At 50.6% G+C, this 24408-nt stretch overlaps 1 protein-coding gene across 13 annotated transcripts in view; it reads left to right on the top strand.

The window, feature by feature from the left end:
* Positions 1–24408, top strand: part of LOC134541305 (gastrula zinc finger protein XlCGF57.1-like) — a 531604-nt gene that overhangs the window by 210700 nt on the left and 296496 nt on the right. The window contains exons 1-2 of one of the 13 annotated variants that reach the window (XM_063384665.1): positions 20192–20478; positions 21747–21830. The exons of 8 other annotated variants lie outside the window; for them this stretch is intronic. In XM_063384665.1, coding sequence (XP_063240735.1) covers positions 20470–20478; positions 21747–21830 — 93 coding nt within the window. In that variant the 5' untranslated portion in view covers positions 20192–20469. Of the gene's footprint in view, positions 1–20191; positions 20479–21746; positions 21831–24408 lie in introns of those variants that run through there. 4 more of the 13 variants (XM_063384664.1, XM_063384643.1, XM_063384646.1 and 1 more) reach the window with 4 other exon arrangements.

Genomic DNA, 24408 nt, shown 5'->3' with positions numbered 1-24408 from the left:
CGAACGAGAAATACAAAACACAAACAGCTTGTGTAAAGGCATCCGAACAGCGCCGATTTGATGGACTTATCCCATCAAGCCTCCCATGCACTATGACAACAACAATGATCACGACCTCGACATTAAGCAGCACACCAGTCTTCAGCCACATGTGTAAGGCCCCGAACACTAACTACCATCAACACCACCACCACCAACAACACCAACAACACCACCAACAGCACCAACAAGAACTGCAAGAACAGATTAACCAGCAACTCCGACAGCTCCAGTTACAGCAACAACAGCGACAAGAACAACTTCCTGCCCTGCTTGACCTACCACTTGGACCACCACCACCAGTGCACCAAACGCCACCACCTCCCTAGGACATTATCATGGAGGATGGCTTCGTCAAGCCTAAAAAGACATGCAAACGCCCCAGGACAGACTCAATCGGCTCCGTCTCATCTATCACCTCCACCAAAACCACCAGCAACCGCTTCGCGGACAACCTGCACCTGGATGCAGATGACAATGACGACGCCCCCACCCTCCCAACGAAGCAACCGGAACCAAAACCACAAAGACAGCACCAACAGAAACGCACTGTACGTAATGACCACCAACAGCCTTCCACATCCTCTGCCCCTGGCCCATCCTCTGCCCCAGCCAAGAACAACCCCTCACAACAGCCCAAAATGCCACTCATATCTTGTATCGTCCCAGCTCACGCCCAACCATTCCTTACAGCAGCAAGACTCCAGAAACAGCTGACTGGCATCCTCACCATCACCAGCATAAATGACAAGACCTCCTTCTACACATCAAATGCCCATGACCACACCATACTGTACGACTCCCTGAGACAGAAAGGGTTCCAACCCTTCACTGGACTACACCCCGATGAAAAATGTGACAGGGTGGTCAAAAAGCGACTGCCCCTCGCGACCACTGCTGACGAACTCCGAGATACACTCTTTCAAGATGGCTACCCAGTGTCGACGGTGGTCCCAGTGAGGATGGGCCTGGACGTGGACACCAAGCCATCCTTGGTGTCCACGAATCAGACGAGGGAAGCCCCCCAACGCCTCCCGATCAGGAACCTTGCAGCTGGGTGGTCAAGGTGGAGAAGTACCGTGGATCCTGCAGAGTTCCTCAGTGCAATCGCTGCCAGATCACCAGCCACTGCTCCAACAAGTGCGACAGCATCCTCCGGTGCTTCAAGTGCACTGGGGAGCACTGGTCCCGGGAGTGCACCACCAGCCCCGAGAAGAGGAAGTGCTACCTCTGCAACGGTGCCCACATCGCCACTTCACCGGAATGTCCGACACTCATCGCCTACACGAAACGCCACCCACTCAGACCCACGACTGATGCTCCCACCCCCACTTCTGCACCCCCCACCCAACACCACTTCCCACCAATGATTTCCCCCCTCTCAAGGGAAACACCTGGACCAAACCGCCCACCATCGCCACGCAACCCCTCCCCCCACCAATCACCTCTCCCCTGGCCACAAATAACCCAACCACCGCCGCTGAAGCTACCTCCCTCACCGAAACCTTCCACACCATCATCTCCTGGATAAAAGGCTACCTGCCCATCATCCGCCGCACCATGACTGCCCTCTCCCAAGCCCCCACCAAAACCGAAAAGTTTGAGGTACTCCTTCAAGCCCGGCTCTCATTCTTCGAATGAATCCCACACCGCCCCTCAAGATCGTCATCTGGAACACCTTCTCCCTCCTCCCCAAGCTCCCAGACCACCTCCAAGTCATCCAGGCCCATTCCCCCAATGTCGTGTTCCTTTCAGAAACCTGGCTCTCTCCCACCGACCAACTCCTGATCCCGGCTGTGCCACCCACCGCCCCGCCCGCGACGGGTTTTGGGGGGTGGGGGTTGGCACTGCTCCTCCATTCCAGAATCTCCCACCATCGCCGCAACACCCAAACATCCCCCGCGACTGAGGCGGTCGCTGTGCGACTCCACGGAGGTCCCTACGCCCTCACCCTGGTATCCCTCTACCTCCCCCCACAACACCCCTTCCCCACAGCTGACATTGTGGCCCTCGTTAGGCTGGACACACACGTCGTGTTTGCGGGGGACCTCAATGCCAAACACCCCTTCTGGGGCTGCATGGCAGCCAACAGAAGGGGCCGTTCACTCGTCAGCTCCTCCGCACCTTTCATCTCTCTCTTCATGCCCCCCCACTCCCACGTTATCCAGCCGAGCAGAACTGGCACCCCAGCATACTAGACCTCGCCCTCTCCTCGGCCCTCCCCCTCATTAAGGAACCTCCACACCATCACCACCGGCACCTCAGACCACATCCCTGTCATCGGCTCACTCCATTACCTCCCCCACACCAACCCCCACCTTCCCCGCTTCGACTTCCCGAAGGCGAACTGGTTCGCCTTCCAGAACTCCCTCTCCGACTCCCTCGATCTCACGACCCCCTTCAACTCCCCAGCTGATATTGACACCAACACCCTCACCCTCACCCTCACCCGTGCGATATCGGATGCGGCTCACGATCATGTCCCCCTCGCCCCCCCACCGCTCCCGCCTCATCCCATTCCCGCAGACCATCAGAGATGCTCTGTCCCTCCAGAACTGCTGTCGTGCTCGCTGGCAGGCCAACCGGTCCCCACTCATTAGGAGGATCTTCCTCCTGCTGCGGGGCTGGTGCCGCCGGCTGACGACGAAGTGGAAGGCCCGGCAGGAAACGCAGCGTCTCGCCTCCCTCTCCACAACCACCAACTCCCTCTGGTCCTACCTCAGGCGACTCAAAGCCACCCCTTCCACCATCCCACCCATCACCACTCCCACAGAAGTGGCGGAAACTGCCAAGGAGAGATTGGAGGCAGTGGCCGCCTACCTGCAAACCACCTTCGCCTCAGCCACCAACACTTCCCTTTCATCAGACTCCTCCTATGACGAGGCTTCCCCCGCTCTCACCACATCGCCCTCCCCCACTCCCCATCACATCCAACTTCCCTCTGTTCACCCCCGGGGAACTCCAAAATGCCATCTCTCAATTCCGCCACTCTGCGTCCCCCGGCTCAGACTTAATCCCCTCCCCAATCCTACACCACCTACCCCGGAAAGCCATCGTCTTCCTCACCAAGCTCATCAATGCAATTTTCATCCACTGCCACTTCCCCTCCTCATGGAAGACAGCCATCGTCTGCCCCATCCCCAAACCTGGCAAACCACCGACCCGACCCTCATCCTACCGACCAATCTCTCTCCTTCCAATCCTATCAAAGGTCGCGGAGAGGACCATCCTGCAACGCCTCCTCCTTGTCGTCACTGAACTCAACCTTCTCCCCAATCACCAGTTCGGCTTCCATCCCCACCACTGAACATCTCACGCCATTGCCCGGGTGGAACTGCTGGTGGTACAGGGCTTATCCCGGCAGAAACACACGGGCATGGTGCTCCTCGACCTCGCACAAGCCTTTGACTTGGTCCCACACGCTCAACTCATCCGCCGCCTATCCGCCATCGCAATCCCCCCGCATCTGACACGCCTTCTCTGCTCTTTCCTGGAGGACCACTCTTTCCAGGTGAGAGTGGAGAACATCCTCTCTGACCCCCGACCCATCCAGGCTGGTGTCCCCCAAGGCGCCATCCTGAGCCCCATCCTGTTCACCCTCTACATTGCAGACCTCACCCCTCTACTTGGCACCTACATTGTCCAATACGCTGACGACACATGCCTTTTCGCCTCCTCTGTCTCCGAGCCGTTGCTCAGGGATCGCCTCATTCACGGACTCACTGCCCTGAACACTCAATTCCTAGTGCACGGCATCGGGATCAACCACGCCAAAACCAATGCCATCCTGTTCTCCAGATACCACCCATGCCATGACCATCCCCCCAGAATCACCCAACACACCATCCCTTGGTCACCAACCATCCGCTACCTGGGAGTCACACTGGACGCATCATTCACATTCCTCCCGCATCTCATCAGTATCCATGCCAAAGCCAGAGCAGTCATGGGACAACTAGCCCCAGTCCTCCGCCCCACCTCCGGCACTTCCCTCCAGAACAGAATCACTGTCTATCCCACCCACGTTATCTCCTACCTCACGTACGCCTGTCCCACCCTGTCTCCCTCATCCCTCTACAACCTAAGATCTATCACCAGGACATACTTCCTTGCCACCCAACTGATCCTGGGGCTTCCCCGCACCACTCCCCGGCAAGAACTCTTACATGAAACCAGTCTTCCCCACATCCACGACACCATCTCCAAAACCACCAAGAAATTCGTCCACTAATGCTCCCACAGCCTCAACTCCCTCATCAGACAGATCGCTCTCCCTCCCCCATAACTCACCTCACCACAGAAGACCGCTCTTCACGACGGATCATCTCCAGGCAGAGGACTCCACCGATGAGGACGACATCGACCCAGCGGGAAGGGCCGGCGGCTAACCCTGGGGACCAGCACAGCTACGAGAAAGCACTGCGGAACCAATCACACCATGGTACTGCACCACTCTCTACCTGACCACCACACCGAAATGCAGATCCCGGCACCACACCATCACATCATCACCACCCTCACCACCAACGAAAACAGACACCACCACACATCACCACCAGCCTCCAAGGACTCAATTGTTGGAAGGGGCCCTGTGCCGTATTATGTAATATACTGTAAATATATTTTTCTCTTGTTTAATGTAATCAAATTTTCTCCTCCATATGTAAATATTTTTGTACCTCTCATTATTTATAAAATGAGTGAATTTTTTGGTAGGGCGGACCCTGGGGGGGGAGGGGTGTCTCCCATTTAAAAAAAAAAACTAAAAAAAATTGTATGAGAACCACTATTCCAATTTTTTAATTGCTGGTAGTTATGGGCCCGTCCAACAGATAGCGACACATGTTGCATTAAACATGGTTTCAGTTTCCACTGTAAGAGTCGCACTTCTATATTTCCCTCCTTGTTCTGTGCTCTCTGTCTCTGTCGTTAGGACTTTCCCCCTGGTTGGCCTTTCTAGGATTATGCTCTAGGACTTCCCCCCCTGGAGCAGCCTTTCGGGAATACGCTCTAGGACCTTTCCCTCCCTCCTCTTCCTGGTTCACCATGCCTAGCAAGAGGGCAGGTCGCAGGCATCTCCGACAGCACCAACATCCGAGAGGCAAGGAGGTGCAGCTGCAAGCCTACCAGCAGGGCTACTTCACCAGCAAACCTCTTTTGGTCGAGCCGAGCCCTGCTTACCTCCCCATTCTTTCCTATCAGTTCTCCCCTATCCCTTACTCTCTGGTCTCTTTCCCAACCAGGTCCCCGCTCTCCCCACACCCCGAACCCTTCTTTCGCCCATCAAACCCCATATTACCCTGATTCTGGTCGAAATCCCCACCTCCCCGGCTCACCGACCTCTGGCACCCTACTCAGGGAGCGACCCACCTTGCGACCAGAGGCCGCAGCCCCTCTCTGCCCGGCTGCAGGAACTGTTCGGCCATAACAACTGAGGTCGTCACGCCCCGGGGGGTTTTCACCCCCCACATCAAGCTATTCCAGTACCGGTCACTGTTGCTGGGACACGTCAAGTTTGGGCAGTGGTCAGCAGATCTGCTGCCCCCTACTGGGCATCATCCACTTGTTAAACATGCAGCCTGCCAGTTCTCCACCGTCGGACAGTATTGACATTGTTGTGGCTGATCCTCCTCGGCTTCCCGGTAATTCTCTTGGTTCTCTTCTTAGCATGATGGATGCACAGGAAGTCTGCATCAGGGCCGGCGCGTCCATATAGGCGAACTAGGCAATCGCCTAGGGCGCCAAGTAGCTGGGGGCGGCACAGCACGACACATAACAGCTCATATAATATGTTTAACGATTATTGAAACTAGACGAAAATGGATTTTTGTAACTGTTTGGAATGTTTATATTGATATAAGTAATTATTTAATGTCCACAGTGACCTGTTTATGATTTGTAATAAGTAAAAAAGTAAAAAAAAAAACAAGTCTGCTTATATTTCATTGTTGACGAAATTTGTGATGTATTTTGAGGCAAGGAAAATTTTTTTGGAGTGTGCCGGCCGAGGGGGGTGGGGGGGCATTTAGGTTTTTCTTCTAGGGCGCCAATTTACCTTGCACCGGCCCTGGTCTGCATCACTCCACTTTGAGCCCTGCCCGCTGGTTAATTGATGGGGTTGGAGCATAGGGTTATGGTGGGCCCATGAGGGACATTTGCTATTGTATCCTTCTCTGAGTACCTCGCGATGGTGACGATCTCATTTAGTCCTTTACACTATGGCACTATTAACTCAATGATGACCAATAGGAAGTAAAACACTTCCCTGCCTGTCACAGGTGCATATGCAATCTGACCTTCCTATAAATGAACACTACCACACTTTCTCCCTCAGCCTTGACAGAACAGTTCGTGCTTTCCGGATGCATCACACACGGACCGTCGAAACGTACTTCCAGCTGTGTCAAGAACTCATCCCTAGTTGGCATAGTACTCGCCAATTTCCGCCCAAATGTCCATGCAATATCTCGCAAAGGTCCATTGGTGTCCTAGTTGAACTGGTCCTCCGGCACGAAGATTTGCATCTAGCAGTCGCGACAAACTCTTAGAAACTTTCTTGTATACTCATAGGTATGTCACGCAAATTCTGGTAGCGAATCAACCCACTTACACGAGGCATCATGGACATGGCTGATCGTGATCGAGTTATTTTAAACATTTCGTGCAGCGATTGCACATGAAAGTCCATTAAAGAAATATAGAAATTCATTTGTCTCAGTACATACTTAGTGCTTGATCATCCCGAATTACAAAAGCATTAACCACCCCTAGTTGTCAACAGCAATTCGTTGCCTCGCAGACGTCAACTGTCTTACATCTTACGTTGTTATCCCCTGATAAGCTGCAATTTCCAGCTGACTACTTTAACCTGCTCCCGCGTTTCTAACAATCTGCTTTCACTGTGTGGAATGAAACACATTGCTCAATTTTCTTCCATTTTGATTGCCACATTGCTGCACTCTGCATTTCTGTCTCTCGCGGCTGTCCGGCCTGAGTGGAGTGTCAGGCAGTCGCTGACAATGTTCAGACAGGTAGGAAGGACCACCTCACCTCCTTCCCAGCTGATGAACCTGTGTCCATACATTTTTTGCCCTTGTGGACGATAGCATGATCGCGAAATGACAAGGAGTGAGCTAGTTAGTCTGTTTGACCCAACTAGGCTCGCATCATGCCGAAGTTGTATTCGTGTGAGCTATGCTTCACCCGCGACGAAGGTGGAAGAGTCAGATGTTCCCATGGTGTGAAGCTGCATAATGATACTTATTAGGTGCACTGATATCTGATCTCGCATCGTTAATGTGTGTTTTCATGCCAGCATCTTGTGTCTGCGTGTCTGGACATGCTCTATTGTGTATTCTTTGGACTTTAAAAATTGAATAGTATTTATACTTTGAAATTCGAAATTCTGAATTTCGTTAGTTCAGTTGCGACACTAGTTGAGCACCATTGATTCCCATTTGGGCTCTATCAAGGTTAAAGCAAAGGTTAAGTATTTGCCTCTATGAGCTTTGTGGGGGGAAGGGATTTTGGCCATGTGGCTGTATGCAAATGTGATTTAATGTAAGAAATAACTCCAAACCTAAGTTGATTTATTAAAGTAGAGATAACACTTCACATGATGCTACCAGAGAACTCAGCCCGTTAGAGTTTCATTTTTTTTAAAATGAAAATTTTATTTGTATGGGGTTGTGCCATTTCTTGAACATTGTATAGTGCTGCACTTATTAACCTTTTTCTAGTTGCAAGAAAATAAAGTATGTAAATAAAAAAAATGTTTTTTAATAAAATAATATGCAATGCCTATTAGCCAGCTAATAGTTCGTTGCTATGAGTGTCACATCACGGATACCCTAGAAATGTCACATAAAGGAGGGTTTAAGGTGGGTTTACGATTGAAAATTAAGAATTAAGATTTAAGACTTAGTCGTGTACTTACCATATGACTCTATGTAAACTAGTGGAATGGTTTATGATTGTCGTGAGTGAATTTTGACGGGTCGTGTGCGAACCATATGATGACTTAAGACTTAACAGAAATGGTTTGACGACAGTCGTCGTACCCTCCCAGATACAGAGGCCGTACCTGGCCACCGACGCGGGCCTGAGGGGGCCTGTTTTCCCCCCCAGTGAACCCCAGTGTGTGCGACGGCCAGGGACGCACCCGCGTGCGCCCTAGCATGCCAACGAGTGTTTTTTTCTATGTGACTTTATCTTTTATTTCAGTGTGTATATATTTGTAAACGATTAAGGGATTTGAATGTGTGTAATTAACTTATTTTATTTATTATTCATTGTGCAAGTTCGCTGTGTAATTAATGTCTCGTGTATGTCTTTGTAAATAATTCAATAACTTTTTCTGAAGTGTTTCGCCGTAGTATGTAATTGCAGCCTGGCGCGCCGCGGGACGGAGCTCTCTCCCACGCCAGCCGATTTTCCCCTCCCTCCCCGCCACCCGCGGGCGCCGGCCCGCGGGCGAGCGGGGAGAGGCAGTCGCGTCCTGGTCTCGAGCGGAGACAGACGTGTTCGTTGCTCCGCGAGCCGCGCACGTTGCGCTCGGGATTGAACGTTCGCTCAGTCCGCAGTCGGTCACGGCAGCTGAGCTGCCACCGCGAATCAGCTTAGCATTGTTAACTTACGAGTCATCGGGAGACGTGTCTAGCGAGCAGTCTCTACAACGCGAACGTGGTGCTACGAGTCTCTGAACTTTTCGCCGTCCACGGAACATTACGTAACGGGCCGCGTATGTACAGCGCTCCGTCCTCGGGCCCTCTCTCACTGGGTCAGCCTAGCATTAATAAACTTTACGATTCGCGCCGAAACGTATTTGAGAACCGCCCCGTCATCAGGGAGTTCGTGTCGCCGTGGTAGGGCACTTGTTCCGCGACGGTTCCGCCAGGCTGCGGCAGGACTTTATAAGCGTTAATAAAAGACGGCTCGTGAAATTCGTTAATGCCGTGTTCTGCTTGCGACAACCTACCAACATTCCTCGCAATCACTTCACTCTCCCTCCAGGTCCCGCCTTTCCCGGTCCCGGCCACGTTGGCCTGGACCCACACCTCTCCGACGAGGGCAGTACGGGCATAACAGGACATTTATTTCAACGGGAAAACGGGGACCTGAAGCCGAGGGACGTCATTTGGCGCCCAACTAGTGTGGCCGTAAGCATACGCAAGCGCACGCAAGCGCACGCAAGCGCGCAGGTGCAGGACAGAACGGAAGCAGGTGCGGCTGCGCGGCGTGGGAGCGGCTCGAATTCGAGACGGCGCGCCGGCGCGCCGGCGGGAGATAACGCAGCGCGGGAACGGCGCGAACACGAGACGTTTCGGCGAGAGATAGCGCGTCGTGGGGGACAGAAATACAAGACGGCGGTGCAGCGGTATCCCGGACTGAAGATAACGCGCTGGGGAGGATCGTATTGTATTACTGGGGGAGATTGTGTTCACGATCCGCGGATCAGTAGCACAGGAGGACAGGATGGCGTGGAAACAGGCGGGACAAGAAAGATACGATCTAATCAGTTTCGAAACGGACTTGTGTGAGGAGGGAGACTCCGCGAAAATGGACGTAAAAAACGAGGTGTGCGGGTCCGGCGGCGCGGCCGAGGGCGCGAACAGCACGGACAGCACAGTTGAGGACAGTAATCGGGAACAGGGGGACAGGCACGCGGACGCAGATGGGCCGGTAGTGCGGTACGTGAGCGCGCAGTTTGAGTTGCCAGAGTTTGCGGGGAGAGACAACGAGGACCCGCGGGAGTTTTTGCGGGAGTGTGAACACCTCCTAAAACTGTACGAAGTGCGACGGGCGGAGTGGACGCCGCGAGTGGCGGGACAGCTCCGCGGTGAGGCAAGGAACTGGTGGTCAATGGCCGGGAGTTTTGATACCGAGTGGGGACATTTTGTACGCCAAGTCAAAACTAGGTTTGATAACGATCAGGCGCGGGCAATGTGTTTGCGGACATTTTATTGCCGAAACCAGGAGGAGGACGAGAGTGCAGAGCAGTTCATTTACGAGAAGTTACGCATGTTCCGCCGATTGGGGACAAGTGGGGACGTGAGTGCGGCGTTGCCAACCATTGTCGAACAATTGCTGCCAGAGTTTCGCCCCTTCATGAGGACGGTTGCTGGTCGTGACACGGAGGAGTTCGTGGCCCTCGCCCGCGTGATCGAACGTGACATGTCGCAGTGGAGGACGGCACTCAGGGGCGCGAGAGCTCCCCGTGCTCGCTCGGGGCCGCGGGGGGTCACCGTCACAGAGGTCACGGACAGTGACTTGGCCGTGGTGAGCTACGCCGGCGGCGCGGGACCGCGCAGGACAACAGACCGCGGTGGCACCAGGGAACACCCGGAACCAGCTGCGACAGGAGGAGGACGTCACGAGCGGACAGATACGAGAGAGAGGGATGAACGTCCGCCGCGATGCCGTTTTTGCCCGGACGCGTACCATTGGCATCGCCTCTGCCCCACCAGAGCCGTGTGGGAGGAGGCGCGCGAAGGCAACACGTCGCAGGCGGGAAACGCAGGACCGGGGGCGGAGGGACAACTGGGTGCCGCTCCCCGGCCCGCCAGCCACCGGCAGTCCCAGTAACTGACAGAACACGTCGACCACCACCGGCGCCTACCGCACTAACGTCCTGTATGCCGCCGGGAAGCAGGGTACAACGGGACTACTCCTCATCAGCTGTCCCCACGCCGAGGCAACTGCGGGGACAGCTGACTGCCGGCGCCACCACCGCGGCCCTGAGGCCGGGTATACCAGGGCCGGACCAGCCGCCTCGTCGACACGCCGTCGACGGGGTGGACAACCAGAGCGTCAGCGCAGGCATCCTGCCGGCCATCTCCGGGCAGGAACAGCTGACTGCCGGCGCCACCACCGCGGCCCTGAGGCCGGGTGTACCAGGGCCGGACCAGCCGCCTCGTCGACACGCCGTCGACGGGGCGGACAACCAGAGCATCAGCGCAGGCATCCCGCCGGCCATCTCCGTGCAGGGACAGCTGACTGCCGGCGCCACCACCGCGGCCCTGAGGCCGGTTATACCAGGGCCGGACCAGCCGCCTCGTCGACCTGTCGTCGACGAGGTGGACCACCGGAACGTCAACACGTCGGCGCCGGAGCGAGCCGCGGACCTCGCCGCGAGTTCCCCACGCCCGGACGGCCAGGTGGCCGGGGGCGGTGGGGGACAGACGACTGCACAGCTGGGGCAGGTCGGCCCCGAGGAGCCGGAGCTGCTGCGAATTCCTGTCCACGCTAACGGGCGGGAGATGCTGGCCCTGGTGGACACCGCCGCCAGCCGAACCTACATCGCGGCCCACCTGGTGGGAGCGGAGGCAGTGACACCGCGGAGGGAGCTGGTGCAGCTGGCCACCAGGGACGCCGTCGTTGCAGCAGGGGGCATCACTCAGGTAACAATGAGATTCGTTGGTCACGTTAGCCACGTCGAGGCCTGGGTGGTCCCCGAGCTCCGCGAGGGGCTGATTCTGGGGGTCCCATGGCTGCACGAGGTCGACGCCACCGTGGAAGTACGAGCTGGCCGGATGCACTTCGGCACCCAGGGGCGCTGGACGGTGTACGGCGTGCACCAGGTTCCCCCCAGTCCCCCTCAGTCGGTCATTCGCCTAGAAGACCTTCAGCACGGTGTTCCAGAGGAGTACGTCGATGTCATCAACCATGTCCTCACCTCTCAGGCACAGGTATTTGCGGCCGCGGACCGGCTACGACGGACAAACGTGACGGAGCACCGGATACCGATGGTACCGCACCGCCCTCCCTTTGAGAAGGTATACGGATTTGGCATCCGGGAACGGGAGGCCATACAGACTCAAATTGACGAGATGTTACGTGACGGGGTAGTGGAACCCAGCACCTCCCCGTATAACTCACGGGTGGTGCTGGCCACCAAGAAAGACGGAAGTCTACGCTTTTGCGTAAACTTCAAGGCGATAAACAAACTGACCATTCCCGCCCCGCCCCTGCAGATCAATATCACAGACGCACTGGCAGGACTGGGGGACGCCACTATTTTCACGACACTAGACTTAAAATCAGGCTACTGGCAGGTTACGGTATGTCTGGAGGACCGCCCTAAGACGGCATTTACGGCACCAGACGGTCGACGTTACCAGTTCTGCGCCATGCCGTTTGGTCTCATGGACGCCCCTGCCACGTTCCAGGCCCTGATGGTACGTGTTCTGGATGGGTACATTGGTGAGTTCGCCAGTGCCTATCTGGACGACGTTATCATCTGGTCCAGGACGTGGGAGGAACACGCGCACCATCTGGCATTGGTGCTAGAACGTATGGCCAGACACGGACTGACGTGCGCCCCAAAGAAATGCCACATTGGGGCCACGGAAATAGAGTTCCTAGGACACATAGTGACGGCGGAGGGGTGCCGCCCCCGACCTGAGCAGTTGGAGCTAATAGAGGGAAAGGGGGCACCGAAGACCAGGAAGCAGCTCCAGAAGCTGCTGGGGCTGCTCAACTGGCTGCGGTCCTTCGTCCCCGACTTCGCCACGGTGACGGCCCCGATGACGGACCTACTGTCGCCGAAGACTAAGTTCCGGTGGACCCCCACCGCGGACGAGGCCTTGCGACAGGTGAAGCGCCGGTTCAGGAACTGTCACACGCTCTCACGCCTGGTGCCCAGCCGCCCCATCTTCATCCAGACGGATGCGAGTCAGGAGGGGATGGGGGCGGTGTTGTACCAGATGGATGACCGGGGCGAGAGGCGCGTGATCGAGTACGCCAGCGCCAAGTTTGGGCAGGCTGAGCGGAAGTATCACGTGAATGAGCAAGAGTGCCTTGCGGTGGTCTGGGCCCTACAGAGGTACCGTCACCACGTCGAGGGCCGCTCATTCACGCTGAGAACCGACAGCCAATGCCTCCGCTGGTTGGACTCCGCTCAGGGCCGGAAGTCTAAGTTCACTCGGTGGGCCATGCTGATCCAGGAATTCTCGTTCACGGTCGAGCACATTCCTGGACGTGAAAATCAGCTGGCCGACGAGTTGTCCCGGAATCCGGACCCTGAGAATGAGTTCCACGACGACCAGGGCTGGGAGGAAGTGCTCCTCCCTGAGCGTGAGCGCGGGGTAGAGGACTCGGTGCCGCGACCGTGCGCGTTGTACGCGCTGACAAGCCCCACTGCTCCTGCACCCGACGCGCGACCCGAGACTATGACTGACCTGCTGGCGTGGGTCCACGCGGCGCAACTCCGGGACCCCGACACCCGGACCCGACTGACAGAGTGTGGGGAGGGGGTGATACCGGGCTGCCGGAGCCTGAACGGGGTGCTCCAGACCAGGGGGGCTCACAGGTCGAGGGGGTGGCGGACCCACGTGCCGCCCGAGGCCAGGCGCTGGGTCCTGAGCTACCTGCATGACCACCCCCTGGCGGGACACCCGGGCGCGGAGCAGACGCTGCGTGAGGTCAGACGGACGTTCCGCTGGCCTGGCGACGCGGCAGAAGTGAGACGCTACGTGCGGGCCTGCCTGCGTTGCCAGGAGCGGAAGTCCAGGCGACCCGACGGCAAGGAGCAACAGGTCCCACGACGGCCCCGGAATCCCTTCCACACTGTGGCGGTGGATATTATGGGGCCGTATCCTCGCACGTCCCGTGGTCGGCGATTCATTGTTGTGGTCACGGATGTCTTCACCCGCTGGGCGGAGGCGTTCGCAGTACCAAACGTGAAAGCCGGCACCGTGATTGCCCTGCTCGAGCGCGAGTTCTTCCCGCGATACGGGTACCCCGCGGTCCTGCTGACGGACAACGGGGTGCAGTTCACGGGGAGAAGCTGGCGAGTGTCCTGCGCGGGTTGGGGGGTGGAGCATCACACGACGCCCACCTACCATCCGCGCGCGAATCCGACCGAAAGGCGGAATCAGGACATTAAAACTCAGCTGCGCATCCGGTTGGACGAGGACCACACCAAGTGGGACCTGCACCTGCCGACGCTGCTGTTTTCCCTGCGCCGTCGGACGAACGCGGTCACGGGCCATTCCCCCGCTGAACTGGTGCAGGGCCGGAACCTCGCCCTGCCCGGGGAAGCGCGCGCAACCCCCGACTTGCACAACATGACCACGGACGATCTGCGCGAAGACGCCCGACGTCGCCAAGCTGACTACCTGACTAGACGTACGCCGCAGACGCACCAGCCCCCAGCACGACTAGAGCCTGGCCAGCAGGTGTTTGTTAAGTGTCATCACCTGTCGGCTGGCGAGCGGGGCTTTTGCGCCAGTCTGGCTCCTAAGTGGGCGGGGCCACAGGAGATCGTAGACAGACTGGGCACCACCTCGTACCTCGTGCGTCGCGCCGATGGACGGACAACTAAGGTGCACAGGGACGACATTCGACTGATAGGCGACCCGCACGACGAGTACGACCACGACGACAGCGGACCAGTGGACGGTGACGAGGCCGAGGATGACGTCACCGAAGGTGTACTGGCCGACCTCGGCGCCCCTGTGGTGGTACCGCCGGAGCCGGACCTGGGACGTCGACGGGGACACGCCCACCCCAGGTCACTGCGGGGGGTTGGCAGGAACGTTGACAGGGACGACGACACACGGGACAGGACCGATGACAACGTCGCAGTAGGGGTCCTGGTCGACCTCGGTGACCCCGTGGTGACGCCACCGGAGCCGGATCAGGGACGTCGACGGGGACACGCCCACCCCAGGTCACTGCGGGGGGTGGGCAGGAACGTTGACAGGGACGACGACACACGGGACAGGACCGATGACAACGTCGCAGTAGGAGTCCTGGTCGACCTCGGTGACCCCGTGGTGACGCTACCGGAGTCGGATCAGGGACGTCGACGAGGACACGCCCACCCCAGGTCACTGCGGGGGGTGGGCAGGAACGTTGACAGGGACGACGACACACGGGACAGGACCGATGACAACGTCGCAGTAGGGGTCCTGGTCGACCTCGGTGACCCCGTGGTGACGCCACCGGAGCCGGATCAGGGACGTCGACGAGGACACGCCCACCCCAAGTCACTGCGGGGGGTTGGCAGGAACGTTGACAGGGACGACGACACCTGGGGCACGACACATGGACGGGCCCCCACGACGACACCGACTCAGCCTCCTACGGGGGGACAGCAAAAGGGGAACGGTGGTTGGCAACTGGCAAGAGGGGGCGGGGAACGGACGCCCGTCAGAAGGGTCGGAAGGGGTCCGCGTGGCGCAAGCATGGCAGAGCTGGAGCGCTTCGTGGACCGGGTGCTCCCGCCTGATGACATCAGCGCCTACGCCAACGACACTGATGGACCACTCATCGAGGACGTAACACATGACAACACTGCTCAGGGCGACCTGGTCGACCTGAGTGAACCAGTGGTGACGTTGCCGGAGCCTACCCAGAGACGTGGACGGAGGTACGTCCACTCCTGGGAACGGCGGGTGACGGGGACGGACGTGAGCAAGGACGTGACAGACGGGGTAACGGTCCGGCTCCTCAGTGGGGAGGGCGATGTCGACAGGGCCCAGCAGGTGGTCCTGGACTTGCCTTCCGGGGAGCCGAGGATGACCGCTCACGCGGGGAGGGGACCGGCGTTGCGCCGGTCCACGCGTGAGAAGACGGCCCCCCACTACCTCCGGGACTACGAGTGGGGGAGTCAGCGCAAACCCCGCGACGTAAGACAAACGACCGACGGGGGGTTACGCTGCAGCGTGATGCAGCTCCTGCCCCAGTTTGCCCGACCCGGACGGAATGACGTGACGAGCTCCGACGACCAGACAAGTGGCCGGACGCGGACGCGGCTGCCGGTCTAGGTCGGCGTCGGGGGCCAGGATGGCCTCGGGAGAGGGGGGGCATATGACGACAGTCGTCGTACCCTCCCAGATACAGAGGCCGTACCTGGCCACCGACGCGGGCCTGAGGGGGCCTGTTTTCCCCCCCAGTGAACCCCAGTGTGTGCGACGGCCAGGGACGCACCCGCGTGCGCCCTAGCATGCCAACGAGTGTTTTTTCTATGTGACTTTATCTTTTATTTCAGTGTGTATATATTTGTAAACGATTAAGGGATTTGAATGTGTGTAATTAACTTATTTTATTTATTATTCATTGTGCAAGTTCGCTGTGTAATTAATGTCTCGTGTATGTCTTTGTAAATAATTCAATAACTTTTTCTGAAGTGTTTCGCCGTAGTATGTAATTGCAGCCTGGCGCGCCGCGGGACGGAGCTCTCTCCCACGCCAGCCGATTTTCCCCTCCCTCCCCGCCACCCGCGGGCGCCGGCCCGCGGGCGAGCGGGGAGAGGCAGTCGCGTCCTGGTCTCGAGCGGAGACAGACGTGTTCGTTGCTCCGCGAGCCGCGCACGTTGCGCTCGGGATTGAACGTTCGCTCAGTCCGCAGTCGGTCACGGCAGCTGAGCTGCCACCGCGAATCAGCTTAGCATTGTTAACTTACGAGTCATCGGGAGACGTGTCTAGCGGGCAGTCTCTACAACGCGAACGTGGTGCTACGAGTCTCTGAACTTTTCGCCGTCCACGGAACATTACGTAACGGGCCGCGTATGTACAGCGCTCCGTCCTCGGGCCCTCTCTCACTGGGTCAGCCTAGCATTAATAAACTTTACGATTCGCGCCGAAACGTATTTGAGAACCGCCCCGTCATCAGGGAGTCCGTGTCGCCGTGGTAGGGCACTTGTTCCGCGACGGTTCCGCCAGGCTGCGGCAGGACTTTATAAGCGTTAATAAAAGACGGCTCGTGAAATTCGTTAATGCAGTGTTCTGCTTGCGACAACCTACCAACATTCCTCGCAATCACTTCACTCTCCCTCCAGGTCCCGCCTTTCCCGGTCCCGGCCACGTTGGCCTGGACCCACACCTCTCCGACGAGGGCAGTACGGGCATAACAGGACATTTATTTCAACGGGAAAACGGGGACCTGAAGCCGAGGGACGTCAGGTTATATTTTATATTTTTCATTAAGACTTAAGGGAAGCGACCAATCACAACAAACCGGAACCTTGCAACCGGAAGTTTATGTATTATTATTGGATTGAGCGAGGCAGTATTTTGGGTTAGAATTCGTATATTTGTCATTTGTAATCATCATCCATTTCGAAAAATAGATATCCCATTTGTCAATAACCTATTTCAAACCTGCTTCTCCGTTTCGAACAATGGCCGACCATGTGTTTTGTGCTGTGATTGGTTAGAATTAACGACTTCTATGTCAATCATAAACTGGAAAATGTAGTTTTGACTTAATCGTGTGCTCGATGTTAAGTTATAATTCTTAAGGAAATCAATCGTAAACCCAGCTTTACGATTGAAAATTAAGAATTAAGACTTAATACTTAGTCGTGTACTTACCATATGACTCTATGTAAACTAGTGGAATGGTTTATGATTGTCGTGTGTGAATTTTGACGGGTCGTGTGCGAACCAGATGATGACTTAAGACTTAACAGAAATTGTTATATTTTATATTTTTTGTTAAGACTTTAGGGAAGCGACCAATCACAACAAACCGGATCCTTTCAACCGGAAGTTTATGTCTTATTATTGGACCGAGCGGGCAGTATTTTGGGTTGGAATTCGTATATTTGTCATTAGTAATCATCATCCATTTCGAAATCTAGATATCTTATTTGTCAATAACCTATTTCAAACCTGCTTCTCCATTTCGAACAATGGCCGACCATGTGTTTTGTGCTGTGATTGATTAGAATTAACGACTTCTATGTCAATCATAAACTGGAAAATGTAGTTTGACTTAATTGTGTGCTCGATATTAAGTTATAATTCTTAAGGAAATCAATCGGATACCCTTGGAATGTCACATCTCGGATACCTTCCGTGTATTTGAATTTTTCTATTATTTTTAATTGTTTAGGTAGGCTAGTTTTTTTTTCCAGGCAATTCAAGGTTGCATAATTAGGGGTGCAAACGATACATCGATGTTTTGAAAACATCGATGTATCATTCATGAAACATCGATGTTAGCATCGATGTTTTGAAGAGTGATACATCGCCGATGCATCGACGAAAAGTCCAAAAACATCGACATCGTTCATCATTAAAATTACCCTAGCTTTTTATAATATTTTGGCTATCATTTCATGAATATTTATTGAATGTATAAAAAAACATTACGTTATGATATTTAGTTTTTAAGAATTGTTTTAACTGTCAATCTTAATATATATAAATCCAGTGTCCTGATGTTTGTTTCCAGTGAACTCTTCACCAAGTCAACCGATTTCGATGAAAATTGGCATTTATGTGTAATTTTTTCCAACTTGAGAGAAAGGATAGTTTTTACTTCGATTAATGGTCTTAATAATTTATAATTAATAATAAACTGATTATCAATGTTGATTGGTGTTATTAATCGTAAGTTTCATAAGTCTCAAACAGATGGCGTCTTAAATAAGTTTTTACAGACAACTGTTGTACTGTCTGACATAAATATATCATAGATGGCGCTACGTTTCAATTCAAATTCTATTTTTCTCCATGTTGTACACATTTTCGTTGATCAATGTAATTACTACGTAACCTCGCTTTTTTTGTATTATTTTTGGTTTTATTCTCACGTGTTTACAATTATTTATATCTATCTTCAGCTCTCAATCTACAGATTTTTAGTTGCAGGTCGCGCCAGCAGTTCCTGCCGCCCTCGAGATGCCGAGGCCTAAATTGCCACATTCGCTCGTGCCTGCCGAGCGCATATGCCGCATGGCGTGCTCAAAATGGCTCTTCCAGAAATCCCATCTGGGAGAACCACAGATCCCATTCGCCCTCATCCGCTTCCTATCCCTTCGGGCCCTCGGTTGCGTTAACTTTTCACTCACAGGCAACAGGTTTCCTCCAGTGCGCTCGCTGGTTTACTGTTGTCTACCCTTTGCTACTCCCCATAGGCTGTCGGGGTGCAAATTCCGCACTCCTGCAGGCTTGACCGCGCCAGACGCACGTCGCCAGCTGCTTCCCCCTCCCTCACAGGAGAGTGAAGACAGCATAGGCAGTTACTCAGTTTATCAAATTAAGCGTATAGGTCCCACCTGGCACGCATCAATTCCCTCAGTCAAATCATTCCCATTTGGTTAGCAGGGCTCACAAACACTTCGGCTGTGTGAGACTGACTTCAGCGTGGAGGGGCTGTAGTCTAAAAAAAATAAAAAAAATAAAAAAAATTAATAAAAATATAGCAAATAATATTAGTTAGAGAATCAGAGTTCATCAAATTTGTAAGTATTAATTAATTCTACCTTTCCTGCAAATTTTATAATCTAAGTTTATAAAAATTACAAAAATATACATGTATTAAGTGCTTGCTTTTTTCTCTCTCATTTTGATTGAATTTTTACTAACTTAATTGTTATTTTCAGTAAAATGCCACCAAAAAAATTGAATCTCAACAATGCCCAGATCAAAAATATTGTACGAGGTAAACAGAGTGTTTAATAATAAAATATAATTGAAAATGTTATGTTAATCTGTGTTAAATTTTGTCTTTTTAATCCTTTCTAAATCACTCAGCCACAGCAACGCGTGGCTGGGTCTGCTAGTGCTTACTATAAAAACCTACATATTTAAGTAGGTATCAAAAATGTTGTAAATACTGAACTATTTATCTGATTTCAGTATAAATTTTTTTCCAGTATACTTTAATATGTGTAAAATCATTTGGGAAAAATAAATACTGTTAAAATTTTTTTTTTTACATAAGAATTTTCTTTAAAATTTTGAAAAATATAAGGAAAAAGCAGCGAGACTTTAAGGACAATTTCATAGCTTGTTGTACATACAAGCTATTGATTGGTACCGATACTGTCTCGCTAGCTCTATCGAGAAAATTAATGTTAAATTTTGAACCTGAACATACACTTCATGCTTTTCCCCTATTTTTTTTCAATTGCTTTAAATACATGTTATTTTTGTTCTGCATGAGACATGACTGTAAATGGGTTGTGGATATTGTTGTCAGGAACCTGTAGTAGTTATGGTTTTTGGCTACATACTATAATTTAAATCATTTTGGCATGTTTTTCCTGATATTTAAAAACATCGGTTAAAACATCGATGTATCGGTTGTCAGAACGATGTTTTTTGACATCGATGCTTTTTCGTTTGAACATCGATTTTCGTAATATCGATGTTTTTAAGAGCGTTGTTACATCCCTATGCATAATTCGCTTTCAATTTAAACACATACTCTATGGGAGAATGCGTTCTAGGTTCTATATCAAGCACAATTTTTGATAATTCTAGCTGTTTGTTGTTTACTAAAGGCAAATATTAAAAAAAATTTAAGATATATTTTTTTCTGTTTTTACCAATAAATTTTTCTATAAAAAGCAATTTATATACAATTAGGTTTACTTGTGAATAAGGAAATTCTCTACTCTTCTGGCGTTTAGACTAAAATTTGTGCAGTTGTGAGGTGTTTACGGGTGGTATTTAGTTATTCCGAGACACACAAATGAGGCTGGTAAGGCTTATTGCCAAAAACTATTCGAATTCTAGAAATACTTAAAGTTTGTAGTTTACTGGTAATTTACCATTAAAATGAGTGAATACGCTAGTTAAGGTTTATAAAAACAGGGTAACGACAATGTTTGGGTAAGTAAGGTTAGGGTGTTTACAGTATAAATACTGTAAAAAACGATGGGACAAAGTTTTGGACCTCGTCACAACCTGCTGACATGAAACATCCCTGTTTGTTTATAAACCAGCTAGTTTGAAGTAAACAGTAGGCTGATGATGACATTCAGGGCCAACTCGCGTAGAAGATAGTAAAGGCTAGGTAATGTTATGTCATGAATTAAAAGAATTTTGATACCTTTTTTCTAACACTAAAAAAAGTTCCTCGATTTGATACCTTTAAAACAGCATTTCTAAATTCCTAATTGTTTCTGAGAAACCACAGTATATAACTAAAATTATAATTCCTGTGCATTGATGCACCTGCATTGATGCACATCCATATCAATAGGCAAACCTGACATTCACAGCAGTCCATTTCAAGGCTGCGTTCATCTATGTTGGGTGTAAATATTACAAATTTGTGATGTGATAGTGGTCAATTTGGTTAGGTTGGTTACATTAAAAATACTTAAAAATATTTTTATGGTTTGTTAGGTTAAGTATAGCTACATTAAAAATACTGTAAACTATTTTAATGGTTGCTTAGGTATTACCAAGTAGTGTAGGAACCATCTCGCACCAGTCCATTCCAAGGCCGTAGCAGTTCCGACTTTCACAGAAGTTTGCTGCTGGCACGAACAACTTCTATAGCACGTATTATAGGGTAGACAACCATTCTTTAAACAACCATTCACTCACTATTATAAATATGTAATATATACTGCTCCGAAACACACAGACCGTACCATTTTCGGTATTTACTAAAAGCCGCAACTTAAGAATATTACCCGCAGCTATATTAAGAAACCTCAAAATAAGTTTACATAATTATTGCAAGCACAATCAAGCCTTCTCTCTAAAACCTATAAATGGTTAATATTTCGAAACCAGTTAGAATTTTAAAATACTCTTTTCAAGGAAAATACAGGAACGTTTGTTCTAGAACACTATTTTCTGATTAATTTTTTTTTTGCTGTGTAAACATCTTAGCTCTTGTCTCTCTGGTTAAATGCCCAGCAGAAAGTAACATGTTATTTTCCTGGCCTTGTAACAGGTAAATGTCATTCTTCTGAGGCCACTACTGCTATTTGTGATGCCTTTTATTTCTTCCAGGCAGCGAATGAAGACTTGATGGTGAAGCAGGAGCCCAGTGAGATAGTTTTCCCTCTAATAAAGGAGGAGTCGGTGAATGAACAGGTGAGTAGACTTGAGTGAACAGGACTGTGAACTACAGATGGTTTCAAACCCGGTCCTCAGTCCTCTGTTGTTTATGTTCTCAGCAGTTAAACAAGAACCAAGAACTAAGAACTAATTTAGAACCTTGGAAATCATAGCAGCCAAATATTTCCCAGATAAAATACAGTAACTTGTGATAAAACATTATTGTGGGGGACAACTTGCATCTGCTTTATACCTTAATCCCCATTTTATCAAGAATTTAACCCAACCAATTACGAAAAAAAAATTATTGAAGCTTTAGTGGGAGGGTAAAGCATGGAATGTATCTGATGCAAGTACGAGTGACATACACTTCTGGCTTTCCTTCAAGACACCAGTTAGAACACAGTCTGCACCTGTGTGACACGTGACAGTAAGGCTTCTTTTTCCTCCTTGCGCTAGCTCACCCCGCCCAGATGGGAAGAGAATACTGGCACGAAGTGTCCGAACATAAACAAAATAATTTTTAGAGTATAACCTGGAACTTGTTTTGTAAATATCTCACTCTATTAAAGCGATTATCTTTTAGTTGCAACATATATCCGTGGAAGAGATAACACGGCCTGAACCATTGGCGGATCCAGAGTGGGAGCAATAGCGGCATGCCCCCTGCACCCCCGCTCTCCTGAACCCTGAATAATTTATGATTTTCCTAAGCATTGTTTTCCAAAATCGCTCAAGTATTATTTTACTGCAGTGCTATATATAATTGGTAGGACGTTTTTGAACCCGAAATCAAATGCGCAAGATGAAATAAGAACTACAAAATTATTATTCAGCTTCCAACCCACTGAAAAAAAATAGAGCAGCAAGCTAATTAAGACCATACTAAACTTACTGTTCGGTATTTCGATTCTAAATAAAGTAAAATTATTTGGCCCCTCCTTGAGTCTCATTCCGGATCCGCCCTTGGACTGAACTTACTTGAAATTTGATTTGAATTGAATTACCAGATTTAGTCGTGTAAAGGCCCCCCTGTTTTTTCCAAATTTTTGACTCAAAAAAGGGGAGGGGGCCTATACGCGAATTTGGAGGAAAAAATATATTTTTTTTTTTTTCAGGTATGAAAAACTAACATTTCATAAAAGCAAAATGAAATACCGCCACAACTTATTCAAACGCCAATTAAATTTTGATTAAATGAAACAGCTGGCGGAACGACTGGCAAGCAGCGCTTGCTGACTAGGTAGGTACCTGCTCCACCTACTTCCCTTCCTCCTTCACTTCCCCTCTTCTTCCCCTCTTCTTCCCCTCTTCTTCTCCGACAACACTGTATAATAATTTAGATTTGTCTACTTCTTGTGTAATGTAGATATTTGCTAGCACTTTACCAATCCTACATCACTTAAACTCGATCAACAAATCTAGTGTTTCTTCCTCTTGTCGCGAAGGAAGTGACAGGTGCGTGACCTCACCACCCAATCACAAAAATACATGGAAAAACATCAGCCATTCTTGGTGCACGCGAACATCACTTCAACTAACTTCCTAGTCCTTTCTCACGACTCCTGAACTCTCTCTCTCTCTCTCTCTATAATTATTACAGACATGGCAAACTATTGCACCTGTTTGTTTAAACAAAGGGTCATGGCAAAAAAAAAAATCAAGGAAATTATGTTCACATTCATTTATGAATTTAAAAAAACTCAAATGTATGAAAGCACATAAAAAAAATGTGGCCACACAAATAAACAAAAAAAAAAATCTAGTGGCTGAAAATCTGTAACTTAAAATCATATTGTATTATATAGCTACGAATCCTTACATTCATGTGTTCATTTTTCCAAGTGTTTTTTTTGGAATAGTTTTTAGTGTTTTTTTTCTTCATTTATATTATTCATTAAGCTATCTTAATTTATTGTATTCAATAGTGTGGTCCCAATGTTCAGTGTAAAAGTGTTTTATTTTTATAATGTAGTGTAACAACACGAGTAAATTGTAAACCGGCCTATTGCTGAATTTTGTTCGTGTATAAAATAAAATAAATAAAAATAAAATAAAACATATGACAAACACAGGAATACTTCTTAAATAGTACGAAAAGCTGGTATTTAAATGGTATCAGAAAACTAAACCAGAGTACACCTATCCCTCACTTAGCACAACTAATTCGTTCCTAAAAATACTCGTGTTATTCAAAATCGAGTATTCTGAAGCATTAGTTTCCATAAATAGCAAGGCTAATTTATTTAATGTGTGTCAAAATTGTGTGGGAAAATATACTTTACGTAAAATAAATGCATAGAATAACATTCAACTATAAATACGTCTCACCAATAATCTTTATATGCATCCCATCACATTTTGTATGAGAAATACGACACCTCGTAACGAGAGATATGTGGTTATGTACTTTATCGTCAGTCAGCTGGCTGATTTGCCCGCCTGGGCGTGACCTTCAACTCACGTCGCGTACCTTTCCAAGCCATCCTTTGACAGTGAAACCGATATTATTGTCCGGATAGTTACATTTTAATTTTTCAAAAATTAAAGTGGTTATTCATGTACCACCACCTTGTTCACACCAATCCTGCCTTGCCAATGATTATATTTGCAT

The sequence above is a fragment of the Bacillus rossius genome, chromosome 18 (assembly GCF_032445375.1).
Source record: "Bacillus rossius redtenbacheri isolate Brsri chromosome 18, Brsri_v3, whole genome shotgun sequence".
Taxonomy (NCBI): domain Eukaryota; kingdom Metazoa; phylum Arthropoda; class Insecta; order Phasmatodea; family Bacillidae; genus Bacillus; species Bacillus rossius.
Note: the sequence above shows the minus strand (reverse complement) of the source record. Positions and strands in the feature narration are given on the sequence as shown.